Raw genomic sequence first — 21,664 nt, forward strand, 5'->3', positions numbered from 1 at the left:
TCAAGTGAAAGGCATCTCTCCTATGTGGCTCAGCGTCCTAACAGGTCTAATGCACATGTGCCATTTTGCTTGATTTTGTTTTTCAGCTCACTTATTGGGTTTAAGAAGTAATCATTTACTTCTTCTTGGTGATACTTTTGATTAATGCTGAATAGCAGAACCATAACACTGAGTTTTTTTCTGCAAATTGTCAAAAACTGTTTCATCAGCACCCATTCCAGGTTGTGTGTGTGTATGTGTGTGTTCCAGCTAACATCAGCAAATCTACAAATAAATAAGTTAATATATTCATTTTTCTGTCCACTTATGCATGTAAGGCTAGACTTGCTGTTGACTGATATTTCTGACTTGAGACAATTAATTGTTCACAACAGAAAGTTAAAATTAATGATTCATAATCTGCCACAGCTCTATCAGCAAGTCTTACATCGTAAGTACCTGTTGAAAAATTAGCTACAATATTATCTAATCAAGCACTACTTTGTATGGGGTTGTAGCTTGTACAATATAAATTCAGCGATCTTAAGATATTAAAAAATGTTCTTGTAATATGTTCATCTGTGTTAGTAATTTCAATGTTGAAATCACCACAAATAATGAATTCTGTTTTAGATTTTTAATATGTTCCTTATAAGTAGCTCATATCTTTGAGAAAAAAACATCCATCTGGAGATCTGTATAAGCAAATAGTTATGATATTCTCTACTCGTATGTTCAGTATTTACAACTAAAAACTCCATCCAGTTCAGTGAAGTACGAGCTAGCACACTGAGTGAGGTGGCACAGTGGTTAGCACACTGGACTCAAATTCAGGAGGACAGCAGTTCAAACCACTCATCTGGCCATCGTGATTTAGGTTTTCCATGATTTCCTAAATCGCTTTGGACAAGTGGTGGGATTGTTCCTTTGAAAGAGCATGGCTGATCTCCTTCCCCATCCTTGCCTAATCCAATGGGACCGAGGACCTCGCTGTTGAGTCCCCTCCTCCCAAATCAGCCAAACTACCAAACTAGCACACATCTTAGAAAAAATTACAGTTTCTCTAACAAATAATAGAGTATCTCCACTCCTCATGTCACTTCTGCACACAATGTCTCCTACAGAATAACCTCGAGGAACAAAATATTCTTTCTGATCTTGTCAGCCAGCGTTCTGACACAAATACAACCTAATCATTGTCAGCATTGTAAAAATGATCTAACTTTGTTCCTAATGCAGTGAATATGTGTTTGTATTATAGTAAGAAATTCATTGTTTGTTGCCATAAACATTTTCCCATTTTTCTGATTCTCTCAGCATTAGGTTCAAGTGCAAGAGGTTTATTACCTGTCGAGTAACTTACATTTATCCTAAAAATAATTTACGTTCCTGTTGTTACTCGATCCACTGCATCCATAGATAGTTTTATTCCATTTGAATCTCTGTTTAAATATTTCATTGACACGATCTCACACAAACATTTTTACCTTTCATAGTTTAATTGCATCCTAAGCTTGGTGTGAAGGTTTCAGTAGAGCTTACGTATTTCCACTATAGCTCAGTTTATCTATTCACAGCACAATTTATTCATTTAATGTTTTTTTTTATAATGTTGTTAGTTATTCAGGAGCAGCAAAGCCAAGAGTTCTGAAGGCTGCAAACTTTTTGTAGTGCCATATAGTGGATACTTTGAGGCAGACATATCTTCCCTATTGTTATTTTACAGAGCTTTTGTTTGATCACAAATTTACTACACTTGTATTGTGTATGTGTCTGCATGACCATCCTATCTAAGGACCTTGGACTTCATTCACCATGGGGGCACAGAGTGGCAACAGGAACCTTCCAGACCAGCTATAGATCCATCCTCATGGTGCCGATATGCATACAAGTGTCTGTCAGTGCCCCAGTCCACAGCTTTTAGTCCTCTTATTTAACCATCAGCAAAATGAATGTATGTAAATCACAGAAGGATAACAAGGTATTTTAGAGTTACAGCAATGGCGCTAATTGCAGACCATGGTGTCATGAACCTAAATGTTGTAACACAGGGTTGGAGCAAGTATCCTCCTTGGTTAATAGTGAGGAAAAGGCTGTTTTTAAATTTAACTAAGTACAAGAAATCTTCCAAACCAACCTGTTACAAATTTTTAGATAAGTTTCAAAACTTAAACTAAGCAAGACCATACTCTATGCTTGTCAGGAGTTTACACTACAGTTTTTTTAGGAGCCAGCTTCCAGATGAATTTACAGTCATTGATGCAGAGCTCTGTGCTATCTTAAAGGCTCTGGAACAGATAAGATGCTTTCATTGAAACAATTTTCTAGTTTGATCTAAGGCCCTGCTGGTCATCCAGTAAATGTACCCAGCACACAAAGTGGTCCAAAGCTTACAGGGTACTCTTTAAGTACTACTTCTGCAAAGGAAGGAAGCAACATTCTGCTGTGTACTGGACCATGTGGAAATCTTGGAAAATCTAGGAAGCTGACATGGCAGCAAGGGACGCTCACATCTACCTTTGTGCCTTGGATGCTATTCTCTCGGTGTGGCAGAGTGCATTAAGTGTCAGTGGGAAAATGAGTGGTTGGTGGTTCTAAATACCAAGTTAATACTGGTGAAGCCCACAGTTTTGTGATGATTAACATTGTTTCAGTCACACAGATGGAATACTCACCAGGTGTTTGTGGCCTGTGTTGCTTGTGGTGTACGCGTGTCAGTGTGCAACTTATAACTTGAATAGACTTTTATACTCCAACAAGTGGGCGGCAGTTTTTTTGTGATATTGATTTTTCCACCATTTTAAATGAAAAGTTGTGTGTGTTTTCCAAATTCTTTGCCAAATTACTGATAACTTATTTTAATGTTTTTCAGAATGACTGTTTCATTCTTTTTTAGTCAGTGGTCAAACCACTCATGATTAGCTGAATTAAATTTTTACAATTCAGACTTTGTGTCCCTTTATCTCTTAAGTCATATATTTTTATGTGAGATTTTATTTATTTAAGCAATTTTAATAGTATTTATTTAAGCAATTTTAGTATCTGTGTATACATATGTTGATCAGCTTTTATTTATTTTCTCATTGCCTAGCTGTTTCACTGTTTTTATTAGGGTCAGCTAGCCACATGTCCCAGGGAAGAAGCTGTAGCATTCTTAACAGTTAATAATTCTCACTTTATTTAATATTTGATGTCATGATTTTTATTATAGATTTACTTAAGCATGAGGAAAAGTGATGAATGTGTGTATTGAAATGCACGTTCTCATGTGAGCTTTTATTATCCATTTTAATGTTTTGATAAGTAGCTGCTGTCCTTGTTTTCATTGCTAGACAATCTCTCAAGTCTCTAAAATGTGTTAATGGATCATTGTACCAAGAAGATTACTTATGATAAAAGACTTTGTTCATCTTACTAGGCACGTTCATATCTGCAGGCTTGCTGAAACCATATCATTGAGTACCCTGGAACCAATATCCTTCCCTTGTCTGGGTAAATTATAGATAGTCATAGCATAGGTTGTCATATGAATGATAATTTCTGTTCTCCAACGTAGTGCTGTAATGAATATTTTCATCTGCACAATTCAGGGAAGTTAGTGTTAGTAGTAGGATGCCAATGGTGTGGGTAGTTAAACAAGCCTTTGAAGTCAACCATATTGTGCTTAACAGTTGAGTTGGAGTTGAGTACCAACACCAGGACAATGTTTGTGTGTGTGCGTGTGTACATATATGTGTACTTTGTAGGGCAATACCTAAGATATGACTATCCAATTTTTGTTTCTGTGTCTATTCACAGCTCACTATCATATTTTTCCACTCTCATATTATGTTTGTTTCTTTTCTCTTTTTCAATTTATATTATTTTTATGAATACATTTTAGTGTAACTAACAATCTCATGTCAGTAATTATTTCTTCCTTTAGGTCCAGACAGATTTTGGATGATTTTCGTGAAGCTTATTATTGGTTGTCTCAAAATACACATAGTGATGCTAGAGTAATGAGTTGGTGGGACTATGGATATCAGATTGCTGGAATGGCAAATCGTACAACATTGGTTGATAACAATACATGGAACAACAGCCATATTGCATTGGTGTGTAGTTCCTATACTTTCTTCAGTTTGTGCACATTGACAAAGTAACATGGGAAGTTGTCATAGCTTTGATTATCTTGTAACATACACTGTCAAAACATAAAGCTCATATTTTTCATATCTCTATTTCAGGTAGGAAAAGCAATGTCATCAAATGAAAGTGAAGCCTACAAAATAATGATTTCTTTGGATGTGGATTATGTCCTTGTTATATTTGGTGGTGTTATAGGATACTCTGGTGATGACATCAACAAATTTTTGTGGATGGTGAGAATAGCTGAAGGTGAACATCCAAAAGACATTCGGGTATGTACTGCTGTGTATTGCAGGATAATGGGATTTAAAATTCCAGCCTAGTAAAACTTACATATTTTTCATTCTGCAGGAGAGTGATTACTTCACCGATCGTGGGGAATTCAGGGTTGATGCTGAAGGCACACCCACACTTCTCAACTGCCTGATGTACAAACTAAGTTATTATAAGTTTGGAGAACTGAAGGTAATTTTCAAATTTTGGATTATATGCAAAGGAAGACCTGTAAAGAGAAATGATGGCACATTAGATTTAAAATCTTTAAGTACATTTGTGTGAAAACTGCTGTTTGCTGTTATATAGTAAAAGTGTTGCTAATTCTTTGCTTCAAAATGCTTCACCCATGTATGTGGATAAGAAACTCTGACGACAGTGCAGTGTGAATGACTGTTCTTCCTTTGTTTGGTTCCATGACTTGCCAATTATTTTAGCAATCTGTCAGTGCATGTATTGGAGTGAGTCAGCTTAGTTTATCTTTTAGGCAATATAATTATATCTGCAAATGTATCATTTGTTTCGTGGCAAGAGTTTCTTTTTCTTGAAGATAATGATTGAACATTCTGATACTTTGAGACCTATAAATGAACAAGAAGATAATTTTGATAAAGACATATTCAAAATCTAAAGATGTTTTTCTGCTACATTATGCATTCCACAGTATGCAGCTGATTGCATAAGATGCTCTGCTCTGACATAAGTTAATAATGCTTTTATTCACAGTGTTCAGTCCAAGTGAATCTCATGAGTATAGGAATTAAAATTAACAAAAGTAATATTTTCTTACCAAAGATAAATTACTTCTACAGTTTATTTATGATGTGACTATTGGTATGCGATTCACAATTGTTATTATTGTAGATCGTTGATGGGCTGACATTTTTATTTTTCAGTTTTATTCTGACAAATAACGTTTCCCTTCTTCCCATTCTGACATGAATGCTACAAATTTTACATTGTGTTGGTATTTGGCTAGCACAGTGTGCAATATTGGAAGCCATCTCCAATTCTGTCATCCACTAAATACAAGCTGAGGCAAAACTACAAATAATATCACTTATATCCTCTATTGTTGAAAAACTTGTACCAGAACTTGATTCTGCATTTGAGAGACTGAATTCTTGCTTATTGTGTTGATTTACTGATGTTCTTCTTTGCACTGGTGTCTAGCTTGGACTACAGTTAATCTAAAATAATTCAATGTTACACCAGATAGCACATTTCCTCATACAGGATATTTCTTCCATCGATGCATCACACAAATTTTAATTGCTGACTAAGTAGTAATGTTTCCATCTGCGGATATAGAAATTGTTGGAACTGTATTGTAACCATAGTCTTCTGTATAAATGGAAATGAAGCTTCAGTCTCTGAAAAGCCAGCATTTTCGTTATCAGGCCAGTGCTAAATAAATGTAAGGTGATGTATTTGATTTGTGCTTTAAGGTAACCATTAATGTAAGAGATTTTAAATTGATCTAGAAATTCCTATGATACTGAATTATAAAACAATTTAAAATTCTAAAAACTTGATTACACTAACTAATGTTTCTCTACATTCCAGCTTGATTATCGAAGTCCAGCAGGGTTCGATAGAACAAGAAATGCAATAATTGGAAATAAGAATTTTGAACTGACATATTTAGAAGAAGCCTATACGACTGAACACTGGCTTGTCAGAATATACAGGTATATATTACTCTACTGCTGCAAGCATTAATGTATTACCCTTTGGGCATGCAATAGAGTAGCTGTTGTAAGCTGTGGATATATTGAAATATGAAATGATTGCCATGGTAAATATTGTGGATATTTTATCAATAACTGAAGCCAGCCCCATGATGAAGTGGTGTCATTTGTTCTCATATGCTTTTACATCCATGCACAAACTGTACATTCTGTCAGTATCATCATCATCATCATCAACAACAACAACAACAACAACAACAACAACAATAGCATCATCGTCATCTCCACTTCCATCCATCCATCCATCCTTCCGTCCCATGATGGAAAAAACCTGCTGTACACTTTTCCATACATTATGGTCTTTGGCTCTCTGCATCCATATTGCTTCTCCAGGTCTTCTGATGTCTTCTACTCATCTTCCAGTAGCCCTTTGTCTCAGGTATTTCTTATATCTTGGACTTTGAGAAAGAACTTCCATCTATCATCTATTCACTTTGCTCTATGTTCTACCATTCATGACCGTACAGTTATGACTATATTTTCTACACATAGTTGATTCTGTTTGTCACTTATTTGTTCTCCAGTGTGTCACTTTAAACCTCCTCCCCCCACCCCCCACCCCCTCTCCCAAACATTTCTCCATTGTTCACTTAGCAACCTTCAGCCATTGAATGGTTTTTAAATTAAAATCCCATAGCCATAAATTGGAATTGGTAACACACACTGACTGCTATCATTCCTTCTCAGATTGCTAGAAAGCTTGGTTCTGAAAACATTATGTAATTTACCAAAAGTACTCCAGGATGTGTTTACTCTTCTGTTTATTTCCTTGTGGGTCCAGTCCAGTTGCTTTCAAATGATGTAAATGCAAATGCTCATCACCTGGTTTTATGATTCCATCGCTACTTTTTACTGTTTTATTATAAATATGTTATTTATCCAGTGTAGTCAAAATCAAACTGACCTGGAAAATAGAATGGAATACTTTTAGAATAGAGTATTTTATTCACCGTTCAGTATTTTTAATACAATTGGCTTCATCAAAGTTTACAATGGAGTCTAGTTTCTTACAATAATCAACTACATATACAGAAAATAACTAGCTTATTTGAGAATGAAAAGACACACAATGATTGGTTTCTAAGAATTCTTCATTATATTTATTTAGTGGTACTGTACAAGCTTGAGTATGGGAAAATTAAAGGGAAAATTATTCTGGAAATATCAGCTAAAGGCATATTGATGAGAGTGAATCCAAAAGGGTGGATGCACAATGACTTGTAGGTGGCTGGGTGACACACGTTTTGCAGTGTAGCCCTGGTGCATTACTGTTAGTCCTGAACAGTTTCTGTGCTCTAATACTGAGGAAGTGTGAGAGACAGGGAAAACTGTCTTGATCATTATTCCTGTAGACCTAACATCCATCCTGCAACCATAAGATGTGTATATAAGTCGGCCATTCAAAGTTGCTCATTATCAGTGATACAAGCAATGAATGGACAATGAAAACTACAAGTTCACGCCAAATGGAGGGAAATGGGGGGGGGGGGGGGGAGAGAACAAGTGGCTGGTTTAGTGCCAGATTTGTGAGTGGGTAAAACGGGTATGGAACTCCATTCCACTACCACTGGTGGAAAAGTCCTTCAAAAAATGTATCACACATTCAGTGGTGGAACTGAGGATGACACTCGGTGAGAAGATAGCAATGGCGACAGTGGTTCTTCTGGTAGTGATGGCTATGAAAGTGATAATGAATAGAATCATTGTGTTAGAATATTTTTTTGTAAATAAAACACAATATTTCTTATATTAGTGCAGATTACTTGCATACAATAGTCTCCTGTTTTCGAATTTCTTAGTCTGTGTATATATTGACAGTATTATGAAAAGGATAGTTTGATACACACTGATTAGGGGAGATGTTGAGTTGCAGGAAGGCGCAACGAAAAGACTGCTGAACAACTAAGCTTTTGGCCAAAAAGTCTTCTTCTGAATTAACACACACACACACACACACACACACACACACACACACACACACACACACACACACACACACACACATTCTTGAAAACACCACTCACACAACACCATCTCTGGCTGCCCAGGCCAGACTGCAAGAAACAGGGCATGATGGGAGAAGCATTCTGGATGGTGGGTCTTAGGAGGAGGGAGAGGCAGTGAGGGGGAGGGATAACGGGTGGTATAGTGCTGCCCGTGGGTGTATACAGTGATGAGGTGGGGAGAGGGTAGGGCAGCTAAGTGCAGTTGGGAGTTAGATGGAGGGCAGGAAGAGGGGGATGATAAAGGAGAGAAGTAAAAAGACTGTGGGTGAGTAGTGGAATATTAGGCTGTGTAATACTGGAGTGGAAACTTTGAAGGGGGTAGATGGGTGAAGGGCAGTGAATAAAAAAGGTTGAGGCCAGCAGGTTTATGGGAATGTGTTATTGCAGGTAGAGCTCCCTCCTCCGCAATTCGGAAAATCTTGTGTGGATAAGGAGGATCCAGATGGCACAGGCTGTGAAGCCATCATTGAAATGAAGAACATTGTGTTGGGCTGCATGCCCAACAACTGGATGATCCAGATGTTTCTTGGCCATAATTTTTTGGTAGCCATTCATGTGGACAGACAGCTTGTTGATTATCATGCTGATGTAGAATGCAGCACAGTGGTTGCAGCATAGCTTGATCATATAACTGCTTTCACAGATAGCCCTGCCTTTGATGGGTTAGATGATGCATGTTTCTAGACTGGAGTAGATGTTAGTGGGAGGATGTTTCGGACAGGTCTTGCATCTAATCTGTTACTGGGATCATCTAACCTCCCGGCTGCACCTAGCTGCCCTACCCTCTCCTCTTTCGTCTGTATGCTCCCACAAGCAGCACTTTACCATCCTCCACCCCTATCCTGCTATCCCTGCCCTTCCCTGCCCCATCCTTCTCCTTAACCACACCACCCAGATTGCTTCTCCCATCATGCTTTGTTGCTCGGAGTCTGTCCTCAGCAGCTAGAGGTAGTGCTCATATATGTACGAGTTATATTTGCATGAATGTGCGTGCGCGCGGTGTGTGTGTGTGTCTGTGTGTGTGTGTGTGTGTGTGTGTGTGTGTGTGTGTGTGTGTGTGTGTGTGTGTGTGTGTGTGTTTTGCTTAATTCTGCTGAAGGTCTATTTGGCCGAAAACTTTCTTTGACAGTCTTTTTGTTATACATCTGTGACTAGGGCACCTCAGCTATACAGTGAGTAGCAGCTATCTTGTTCGTAATATTGTCATTAATCTATCCTGGATTTTCCATTGTTTGAAAAGAATATTTCAGTTGTTTTGTTATAATAGATTATATGAAGCCAGTCCATTTTCTTTAAATGGTCTATCGTGTTGTTTACATTGTTTTCTCCTAGTGGTCTATGTGTCACTTGTCTTCCTCCGAGGGAAAATCCAGAATGGAATGTAACAACATTATGAAAAGAGTAGTTACTACTTACCACATAGTAGGGATGCTGTGGCACAGGTAGGAACAACAAAAAGACTGTCAGAAAGTGAGCTTTCGGCTAACAAGGCCTTCGTCAAAAATAGAGAACATCACACACACTCAAGCAAAAAATAACTCGCACACACATGACCACATTCACCGGCTACTGAGGCTAGTACCGAGAGCTGAATTTTCAGTTTGAACCCATAGCTCAGCATGTTCTGATATTCCTAATTTTATATCATCACATTCCAGAATATCTGTGTATGTTACTAATTTTATCTGTGTGGTGTACTTTTCATTGAAACAGTGATAATTCAGTTTCAAAGAATTAACCATACAAATCACATTTTTTTCTTGTTGCCCTTATATACATGTTAATAACACTTACAATTATAATTTTATGCTATTTGTTTTTGGACAACTGCAATATTAAAGTATTAATTTTTAAAAATAAATACTATCTCATCAGAGCCTGGAGTTCCATAAACTGAGGCAGTTACAATTTTTGTGTGTGTGCATTACCACACCAGCTTCTTCAAATGTTCCTTGAAGGCATATTGTGCTAAGATCTAAGACTGAGTAATGTAATTGTGTAGATTGAGGCCCTATCATGTGACATGCTTTTTCTGCAGTAGCTAGCAACTAGCAGGTATCCAAGAGGGACACTCAATTATATTTCAGACTCTTTCAGCCAGTGCTCAGTGATACTTGGAACACTGCAGTTAATTGTATAAAGTCAGTATTGTAGTTCATTGATTTTACCACTAAGATATCGTACATTTATATGAAGTAGGTGAATATTGTTATTGTTGCAGAAAGGTATTTTGATTTCACAGGCTCTTGCATGTTCATTTATTTTCATTGGGTGATCTAAAGCAGCACAATAATGTAAATGAACTAGTCTGCTGCAGTTCCTTCTTAACTTGGTTTCTACCTTTCCTTCCCTTGTAATGTTGTTTGCCCTAAAAAAGAAGGTACATTACCATGCACACGTACCATGTACTGCTTGGGAATGTGATGTGATAGTTTCCCCGTTACTTTTCACATGGGCCGTAGGATGCCCAGCCTAAAGTAAGCCACTCACCATGAGTCAAACGCTGTCTGTAGCCGCCCTTCTGGGGTTCAGTTGCTACTTGTATTCTTTTTGTACCTAAAGAGAAAAGGTGCCTCTTCTGCCAGCTCTGGCGTACCTCTTCTCCACCTTCGGTGCCATTGAGGTAACATGAGTGTCATTAAAATACCCTTCATTGACTTGTAATTTAAGTTCACGAAAGAATGAATTTGCAATAAGGTGGATCTGATAAGTAATGTAGGTAGGGGTTAGTGATAATGAGTCCTGTACAAGGAGGAAGGTGAGTGCAGATGCAATGCCGCGATGAGGCAACCACTGTTTGTTCTTACACCTTCCGGGCAGTTTGTGACAAATATTGCAGGGCAACTTCTCTGTAACAGTCTGATCAGGCGAAATTAATTCTGTATTGATAATTCTGTGAATATAATCCAGTTTCTTATTGGCTTGTTGCTGTTAATTTTGTCTGTGTTACTGTAAAGGCAATTTGTGTCATGTCACATATTATTTGCCTTTTCATTTCTAGTTTTGCTTTGCCAACAAGGCTATCTTAGCTTTGCATGCCAGTGCTGTGCAGTATGGGATTTATTCCACAGATGTGCTCTTGTGCACTTCAAGAGGGTCCGTGTAGTTGTCATTCGACTGAATCCTCTTTACATTAATTCCTAACAGGTACTATATCCTTTGCAGACAACACCCACATTTGCTTAAATTGGGTCTTTTGTTCAGGACATGGAGAGAACAGAGTTTTCCACTGTGGAGATTAGTTACACTTAGGGTCTGTTTTTGGCAAAATTTACATTTAAATTTTTTTATTTGTACATGATCAGACATGAAAATTTGAAATATTGTCACACCACACTTCATGCCAGGAGACAAAACATCAATGCTCTGCATTTGGCTGTTAAAGAAAAAATGCTCTTTGGGAAGCTTTTCCACCGGAATGTTTGCCTTTGCAAAAACTTCAACAATTAATTTATTTTTTCCCCTCTTGCTTGTTTTTTGCTCTATTTAAGCTCTCAGCAAATGACTGTTTCTGTTGAGAAGAAACAGCATTCTCCCACCCATGAATGGAGCGCTTCCCTGATTTAAGATGTTTCTTGACATTATTTTGCTTTTCCCACCTAATTTTATAATTAAAATCTGCAAAAAATAGTTTTTTGACCTTTTGTGGACTTTCATAACCATACAGTCCACTACCTGACAGTGCTACAGATAGAACTGAACAAGGTTTGTAGCACAAACATAGAAGCCAAAATAACTATTTGCTTGCTAGGGGAAGACTTTTGGCATCATCAAAATACATTGACAAGTTTCGTTTTTTGGTTGCTATACATAATGCACAATACACTAGCAGTTGGCTGTGAGCAAAAGCATGCTAGAATTATGACCACCAGAGGGAACAGGAGAAATGTGAAAAAGAAGCCCCATCTCCCTCTTGCAGGGTCACCAATCCTTTTTGGTATGGTGAGTATCATAACCGAACTCTGTGATGGACCAGGATTAGCCTGTTTACCCTTTTCAAAATTATAAAAGAAAAAACAAACAGTGTGCAACACAAAGCATTTGGTAACAGCTACCAGACAAATGCTTGCTGAGTTTGGCAATGTCATAAAAGAGATAGGTCAGGCCCAACCTCTACCAGTATTTGATGCAACCACAGTTCAAAACATTCATCATGAAAACGGCCATGTTAAAGTATCCACATTATACCAACTTTTGAAATGCCAGTTTGAAGTTGTGTTACGTGGTGTGTATCTTATATAGGTCATTCAGCTGCCCATAATTGAAATGGCACCTGGGCATCTAGTGCATTGACACATCATTCCGTTCGCATACTTATTGTTTGGAAATACATTCCTAAGGTCCGTATCCTACCAAATTAGGTTTTGCTAGATGATGTGCAATAGCAGTAACCAAAAATTGGATATGTTTTCAGTTTTTATATGCAGAAGACAAAACTATTTCAAATTATCTCTGATGCAGTATTTCATCTGGGTACAGTTCAATATGAAATAACATTTACTGTGTTAATTTTACATTTTGAGTCAGAATGCACTCCTGTATTTGCATTTATTGCAAATGTGCGAATTCTTTCAGATACCTAGTTATGACCCTGCACAGGAAGTCTGTATCATTTTAAACTTACTATCACTCACCGATTGTCATGACCTGATAGTCTTCTTAATCACGAATCAAAATGTGAGGAATGAATTGTAGTATGAGTCATTATAAGTATAGCTTACTCACTGGAATGCTTTGGCAAATCTCATACAACAGACCAAAGATATTACAAATAACAGATTGTCTACTACTTGTTCACAGGGATAGTTTTACAACTTTTTATGATCATTCCCATAATTGAGGTCATCACTCTGAGAGTTTGCATTGCGCGCAGACACTCAGCAGTTGTAGATATTTAAACCAATCAAATGTTCTAATATAGTTTTTTCACCAGAAGATTAATTTAGCATGTGGTGTGTTTCAGTTGCAATTTAAAAGTAATTTTAAAAAAGAAAGAAACTTAATTCAGATTCTTCAAGACAGTTATTTTGAATTTTGCAGACATTGTAAAATACAGTGTAACAAATTCATGAAATGAAATCATGCGACACTTTCTTGTATGGAGGCATACCTTTTGGATTCTTTGACTAAAGGCTGTTTGATTGATAATGTAACATTTTGCCAGCACAAATGGCTGACATTTGCATATAATTTTTTCCCGCCATCAGCACTGGAAGATAATTCGTTGGGAATGCCAGCCATTCTGCTAGCAAAACCTCAAACTGCCAATAAAACAGAAAATGTGTCAAAATTTTAAAACATAAGAAATACAAGCACTAAGACAGATGCCTGTTAACATACACACAGTGGTGTGCTAGGGAATCAAAGTTACCACAGCTACTGATTTTTAGTGTACAATACAAATCTTGTAATGTTTTGGGACACCCATTGTAAATGAAGTTGAGATGAGGGGGAATTTTGAGCTCATTACAGAGTGAAAATAGTTGTGAAAAGTCCAGAGGAGCAATAGAGTATTCAACTTACATGGTTTGTGATTGTATGTATGGATGTTGAACTGAGATTTGCTACACCTAGCTGTAGACTTTTATTCTGGGCCCCACAAGTTTTATGTTTCGTTGTATTATGCATATTGTCCAGTACTTACCAGCTATGTTAACATTACAGCTCTGTCAGACTGTGTATACTATTATTTCATACTTTCACTCACTAAGCTGCACTGTCTGCTTGCTCACCAATCTGTTTGGGCCCTTCAGGCTAATGAGCCTTACATCAAGTAAATGTTTTGCAATAAATTAGAAAACCATGCTGTCCAAGTAGTAATGAAAAAGTAATAACTCAAAAGTATACGTCTAATCATTACTGCAAAAGTAACCTAGTGTTTCCTTGACAAGCACAGGCTCCATGCAGTATATCAAATCAGAATTTCAAAGCAGTGCATTCAATTAACAATATAAATACTGCAAACTTTAGGGAAAGCCTAAAGGAGCTAGACTGGGATGAAGTGTATATGGAACCCGATGCAAACTTGAAATATAACTTATTTCACGACACATTTTTAAGGGTCTTTGAAAATTGTTTTCCCAAGAAAACAGTGAAACATAATTCCAAGAAAACATATAAAAAACCTTGGCTAACTAAAGGAATCAGAATATCTTGCAACCGTAAAAGAGAACTGTATCTAACAGCAAGAGGGAGTACTGACCCTGAAATTGTTCAATATTATAAAAACTATTGTGCAGTACTAAGAAAGGTTATTAAAAAGTCCAGAAGCATGTGTATCATGTCTGAGATCAGTAACTCTGATAATAAAATTAAAGCAATATGGAATATTATTAAAAGGGAAACAGGGCAACCAAGAGAACAGGAAGACTTTAGTGCCATAAAACTGAATGACAAGTGTACCAACAATCAATCTGAAATTGGAAATATTTTCAATAATCATTTTTTAAATGTTGTGGAGAAAGTAGGATCTATATCTTCACTAGAAGAGGCAAGGCTTCTAATAGAAGAGGCCATACCTGTGCAGTTTGAAACAACTGCATTTCCACGAACCTCTCCCTATGAAATCAGTAAAATAATAAACTCACTGAAAAGTAAAAGCTCGTACGGAATTGATGGCATTTCCAGCAAGATACTTAAAGCTTGTTCCCCACAGATAAGTAGGATTCTCAGCCACGTATGTAATACCTCTTTGGAGCAGGGTGTTTTCCCCGATAGACTGAAATATGCCATTGTAAAACCATTGCATAAAAAGGGGGATTCGTCGGATGTCAACAACTATCGCCCAATCTCTCTTCTGACAGCTCTATCAAAAATTTTTGAGAAAGTAATGTATTCAAGAGTAGCCTCCCATATATGTAAAAATAAAGTACTAACAAAACAGTTTGGTTTTCAGAAAGGCTTTTCAACAGAAAATGCTATATATGCTTTCACTGATCAAGTATTAAATGCTCTGAATAACCGGACATCACCCATTGGTATTTTTTGTGATCTCTCAAAGGCCTTTGACTGTATAAATCATGGAATTCTTTTAGATAAGCTAAATCATTATGGTTTGATGGGGGTCAGTGCACAAATGGTTTAATTCATAGTTAACTGGAAGAATGCCAAAAGTTGAAATAAGTGGTTCATGTAATTTTAATACAACAGCTGATTCCTCAAACTGGGGGGCTATCAAGTATGGGGTCCCACAGGGTTCGGTCTTAGGTCCTTTACTGTTCTTGATATACATTAATGACTTACCATTCCATATTGATGAAGATGCAAAGTTAGTTTTTTTTGCTGGTGATACAAGTATAATAACATCCAAAAACTAAGAACTAAGTGATGTAATTGTAAATGATGTTTTTCACAAAATTAAGTGGTTCTCAGCAAACGGACTCTCTTTAAATTTTGATAAAACACAGTATACACTTTTCCGTACAGTAAATGGCACAACTCCAGTAATAAATATAGACTTTGAACAGAAGTCTGTAGCTAAGGTAGAATTTTCAAAATTTTTATGTGTGTCCATTGATGAGAGGTTGAACTGGAAGCAACACATTGATGGTCTGCTGAAACGTCTGATTTCGGCTACGTATGCTATTAGGGTTATTGCAAATTTTGGTGATAAGAATCTCAGTAAATTAGCTTACTATGCCTGCTTTCATTCACTGCTTTCGTATGGTATCATATTCTGGGGTAATTCATCGTTGAGTAGAAAAGTATTCATTGCTCAAAAACGTGTAATCAGAATAATTGCTGGAGTCCACCCACGGTCATCCTGCAGAGATCTATTTAAGGATCTAGGGAGCCTCACAGTATATATATTCACTTATGAAATTTGTTGTTAATAATCCAGCCCAGTTCAAAAGTAATAGCAGTGTGCATAGCTATAACACCAGGAGAAAGGATGATCTTCACTATGCAGGGTTAAATCTGACTTTGGCACAGAAGGGGGTAAATTATGCTGCCACAAAAGTCTTTGGTCACCTACCAAATAGCATCACAAGCCTGACAGATAGTCAACCAACATTTAAAAATAAATTAAAAGAATTTCTAGATGACAACTCCTTCTACTCATTGGCTGAATTTTTAGATATAAATTAAGGGAGGGAAAAAAACTAACTTAAGCATTAGTGTCATGCAATATTTTGTGTAATGTAAAATCTTGTACAGACATCTTTCATTAACCTGACACGTTCCACATCATTACAAAGTGTCGTATTCATGATCTAAGGAACAAGTATGAATCTAATCAATCTCTACTTATAATTTATTTTTCCTACAGTTAGTTTTCTGTGGTTATTTCAGTTTACATTGCTGTAGATTGGTACTCCTAGGTATTTTACATTGTTGACTGTTCCCAGTTAATGAACACCAAATGTATTATCATACAGTAAAACACCTTTGTCCATCCATATATCCGCAATCTGTTACATGTGTTTAAATTGAGGGACAACTGCTAGTATCCATCCTCCACTGGTCTTCCTGAATTCCACTACAATTTTCTGATGCTGCAACTTTCTCATCTACAGAGCACCTAACATAACAACCTCAAGATACTTCAGAGCTCATCCATCATTGTATACGTCCTGAACAGTGATAACACTAACACTGAAACGATGCCTGGAATTGCAACTGAAGCTACTTTCAAATATGACAATTCCTCTGTGATAAGAATAACATGTTTTCTGTTATGTAACTCATTTGATATTCTGTATGCTTGTATTTTGTTCACAAGACAACAGTGTAAAACTGTGTCACATACCTCCTGGAAGTTGAAGAACAAGGCATAAACCTGGGTTACCTAGCCTTTGCTTGTTGACAACACACTATCTTAATTTAAATCTGTGTAGAAACAACTTTGTTTTTGTAGCAATTTGTAACTAAAATTATATTCACTGCTAGTCCGCGTTTCCATTCCCATCTGTTAGTGGAGCTCAATAAATTAACATTTCCAATCTTTCTCAGTTCCCAGCTTCACATACACGTTTTGAATATTTCATCTTCCAGTAAGTGCAGCCATTATGTTTACTTTTAGTCAGTCTACAGTAAGTCAATGTCTGACAAAACTCACCATTTTTGAAATATTCCTGTTTTCTAATTTTTTCACTAATGCAATGGGGCACACATAATGAAAAAGAAGATCTTCACTTGTGAAGAATCATATAGTTCTTCCCTTGACATGTCTGAAGTAGTGATATTGGTAAATATGTTTGATAATCTCATCACTTCATAGAGTACTGGAAACTGAGTATAATTGCTATAATTGGGGTATCTTTTTATTTGCAGGGTTAAAAAGCCTGATGAGTTCAATCGACCTCGCATACCTGTATCAGAACGTAAGATTAAACGAAGCAGAGCATTCATCTCAAAGAAGGTATAATATTTATGATAGGTTTTTGTTTCCAGCGGCAAGTACCTGATTCTTTTTTTTTCTCAGTATTAAACTTTTATTTTCATCTGTGATGTTTCAGACCAATAAACGTAAGAAAGGTACAATAAAAAATAAGCCTATTGTTATAAAGGGCAAAAAGCCAGCTTCTCGTCAAGCATCCTAGTATGGAGACATGAACCTTTGCCTGCCTTCACAGTGTGCCTGAGCCAACAAGACATACCACAGTACTGTTATAAAGTCTGGAAATTTTTGTTGATAAAAATTGTTGAATATTTTTCATTGTATTTATTTACTACTTCTAAGTCACAGACTTTTCAAGAATGAACAATAAAATCATTACCGCTTTTTTTTTCCTTTTATTTTAATAGAAATGCATGTTTCTAAAATTAGAGAGCTGATTCGTTATTTTCCTCAAATATTGAGGATTCAAATTTTGTTTTGTCATTTTTTAATTATTATTTTGTGTCTTTGCTTTTGACAGTGGGTTTATTTACTTCAGTACAGGCATTATGTTTCATGGCATTACATCTCATTGTCTTGAATTCTTGATCATTATCGAAAGGCCCATATAATTCTTAGGACAAACTTAAGTGATTTTATAATTATAAATCATTTGTGGATTACCAACAATCTATCTAAATTCTCAGGGCCTGGAAATTTCACCCTGTGTTAGTAGCATATTGGTTTTAAAAAACCAGAGTTACATATGTGAAAGCACAGAAAATATGATTTAATTTACGTTTGTTTTTTGTGCATAAAGTGAAACAGTTCTGTGGCATGGCTTACACTTTTTAATGCAGTTGTTTGTAGGGAGCAGAAATGCACTGCCTATTTAAATATATTTTACTGGCTGAAACATCGTGTACTCCTTTTGACAACACGAAAACTGACTGCAGTTTTTATTAACTGTATTAGCATCTCAATGGAGCTGGTTTTATTATGACATTAATGACTTTTGTAATATTGTCATAACAGCATGAACTAATTTCATTGTTTTGTGAGCCTGTCATAAAATAGATTCTTGGTTATTCCTTGGGATAGCACCTACTTTGTACATCTCGGTGAAACACGGAATTTATTACTCGACAGGAGTTTTTTGTATTGTTTGTTAAATAGTGAGCACATTAAATGAATAAAAGAAAATTTTGTTATTTTGTGGTTACATAGCTGTTGTCATTTTCTATGCCATATTTGACAACTATTTAATCACTCAACAGTGTACATGCATTTGTTTCACTGTCCCAGCATGTGACTTTACCCAAAATGTGAATTAACTGTAAGTCAACTACTTCTATTGGATGTTGTTTGTAGAAACAATTTATATAATTCACAAATGTATGTGTGTGCTAGTGATAGTGTTCTTTTCTTCTCATTTGAACACCGATTGGGGTGGCAGATCACTAGCCTTTAATATCGAGTACTGGATGGTAGACGACATAAAAATTAGAGATGACTGCTTGTTTTTAAGCCTTGTTACTCTGAGCAGGTGGTTTCAGAAAACAGATCTGAACACCTTTCTGATGCCACACACTCATTCATACTACAGGGGAGGGAGGGGGGTGAGAGAGAGAGAAAGAGAGTCAGTGTGCGTGCGTGCGTGCGTGCGCGTGTGTTTGAACCTTATTACTATCAGAGGCAGTTTAGGGATGTCATGGGAAACCTAAATTGGCATGGCAATTTGAACTACACATGTTAGAGTGACTGTTTTGTGATGGTTCCCCATACTAGTTTACCATATTTAAGAGCAATGTATCATTTCATTGCAAACACAGAATTATGCTTTGTACTGTTTTCAAACATGGCTTAGACGAAACTTTACATATGTGGTATCTGGTAGAATTGAACATTTATTTCCACATAAAACGCATCTATACAGGATAGCTTGCAAGCGTGGAAAGTTGTACAGTTAACTGTTAAGAGAGGCATGGAATCGTCTTATATCACTAATGTCGAAGAGTAACTGTAATGACAAATACTTGTCACATGGAATGTTTATATACCATTGTACACTCACATTTGTGAGGATGGAATGAGATGTACATGACTCATCCCCTAGTACTAAGAATATCGCAGACACGTCACCCTGCACGTGTTTCCATTGCTTTCTTGAAACTTGGCATTGTGCCACTGGAGCCAGTGGTTCCAGCAGGATGTCAGGTACTAGTCTTCCCCATCATTTTCTTCTCCAAGGTGTCTGGTGTCCATAGTGTCTCGTTGTGGCTGTGGGGTAAGGGGACATTTTCTGGTGTTACATTCGTATCTCCTTGTTCTCCTCCTGCAGTCCTTGCTGCGTCCAATGCATGGAAAAATGCAGCTTCAGTCTTTCTATTGTGACAGTGGTAGGTATACCATTTACTCTAATCTGGGATGTGTGGCCACCTCTGCTAATCACCAGATATGGTCTATTGTATGGTGGCTGCAACAGCTTCCATACTGCATCATTGCATAAGAAAATGTGTGCAGATTTCAAGATCTGTGAACACAAACTTGTGTCTCCCCGCCTGACTTCTGGGTGCCGTTGATCTAAGCTGGCGTATGTGTTATTGTAATCTAGCAGCAAAATCTGATGCATCGACTGTACTGTCCGCCATGCTGTGCAAGAATTCTCCTGGATGATGTAGCGTTTGCCCATACACTGGCTCTGCTGCCGCAGCTTTTAGATTGCTTTTGAATGCGCTTCATGCCTAATAATGTAGCTAATGCTCTGAAAAGGCAGGCTTCAAATTGTTGTCCTTGGTCTGTGGTGATCCAACCGCAGAAAAAGTCTCCACCATGGTTTTGGCTGTGATATCCGTCATGGGAAATGTTTCAGGCCACTTGGTAAATTGGTCCACAACTGTAAGACAATAATTACGGCCTTCTGAGCCTGTGAGTGGGCCAACAATATCAACGTGCACATGTTTGAAACATTGTTTTGATGGCAGAAATGCACCAAACAGTGCTCTGACGTGCAGTGTGATCTTGTTCCTCTGACATGCAATTCATTGCCCGACAAATGTTTTGCAATCTTACGTGCATTCCAGGCCAGACGAAACTTTGTTTGACCAGTCTAATAGTGGCTCGTACTCCTGGATGTGCCAGATTGTGTACTGATGCAATTGGGTGTGCTCGAAAGTGTTGCGGCACAAATGGACATGCTTTCACTCCAGATAGGTCACAATACAATCGAACATTTGCTTCAGACATTGCAGCACATTGTAACTTCAGTTGCCCTGGGTGTTTCAACAAATCTTGTAACTCATTATCAAGTTGCTGGGCCTGTGCGAGGGCATCAAAATCAATGGTAGCCATTACAGCTTCAACATGTGACCATGTTTCTACTGTCGCATTCACAGCGCCTACACCTGATAGCACATGTGCAGTTATGTTCAGTTTCCTTTGTATATAAACAATGCAGGTGGTGAACTGGCTAATGTAATCTAAACGGCATAGTTGCCTCAGCAATGGTTTCTCAGCATACAGTAGCGGCTTGTGACCTGTATAAAAAGTGAACTGTCAGCCCTCTAGTAAATGCCTGAATTTCTTGACTGCGACGTATGCTGCTAGCAGTTCGCGGTCATAGGCTGCCCAATGTTGCGGTGAAGGTGACAACTTCTGACAGAAGAATGCTATGGGCTGCCAACAATGCTCAACCTGTTGTTGCAGTACAGCGCCAACAGCTGTAGACGAGATATCAACCATAAGTGCAAGTGGAGCCTGTGCCATGCGGTGTGCTAATTGTGCAGCCTCTGCAATTGCTGTTTTTACGGCTCAAAACGTATCGTCTGGTTCGCTTGTCTAATGAAACTTGTTATTTTTCTTTGGTATGCCCTTAAGACATTCATTCAGGGGCACTGTTATCAATGCATAATTATATACAAATCTTTGGTAAGAATTTATGACCCCTAAAAATGGGTGTAGGATTGTAATGGCGCAAGGATCCTTCATCATGCGGTAGTCGAATACCATGCGCATCTACCATGTAACCTAGAAATTGCACTTCTTTTGCTCCAAAAGTACACTTTGAAGTATTAATTACTAAGCATTGTGTGCATAAATGATTAACTATCAGAGCCAGATGATGTACATGTTCTTCTTCCATCACAGACATCACAAAAATATCATCTTATGTGAACATAAAAGAAATCTAAATTTCTTGTGATCTC

General features: G+C 37.3%; 1 protein-coding gene across 1 annotated transcript in view; it reads left to right on the forward strand.

The window, feature by feature from the left end:
• The window catches only part of LOC126343623 (dolichyl-diphosphooligosaccharide--protein glycosyltransferase subunit STT3B), an 89,141-nt gene extending 70,460 nt beyond the window's left edge, over positions 1-18,681 (forward strand). Inside the window, exons 10-15 of the mRNA XM_050001953.1 lie at positions 3,905-4,076; positions 4,209-4,382; positions 4,462-4,575; positions 5,950-6,074; positions 17,414-17,501; positions 17,599-18,681. Of these exons, the coding sequence (XP_049857910.1) occupies positions 3,905-4,076; positions 4,209-4,382; positions 4,462-4,575; positions 5,950-6,074; positions 17,414-17,501; positions 17,599-17,682 (757 nt within the window). The 3' untranslated portion in view covers positions 17,683-18,681. The remainder of the gene's footprint in view (positions 1-3,904; positions 4,077-4,208; positions 4,383-4,461; positions 4,576-5,949; positions 6,075-17,413; positions 17,502-17,598) is intronic.
• The last annotated feature ends 2,983 nt before the right edge of the window (positions 18,682-21,664 follow it).

The sequence above is a fragment of the Schistocerca gregaria genome, chromosome 1 (genome assembly GCF_023897955.1).
Source record: "Schistocerca gregaria isolate iqSchGreg1 chromosome 1, iqSchGreg1.2, whole genome shotgun sequence".
NCBI lineage: Eukaryota > Metazoa > Arthropoda > Insecta > Orthoptera > Acrididae > Schistocerca > Schistocerca gregaria.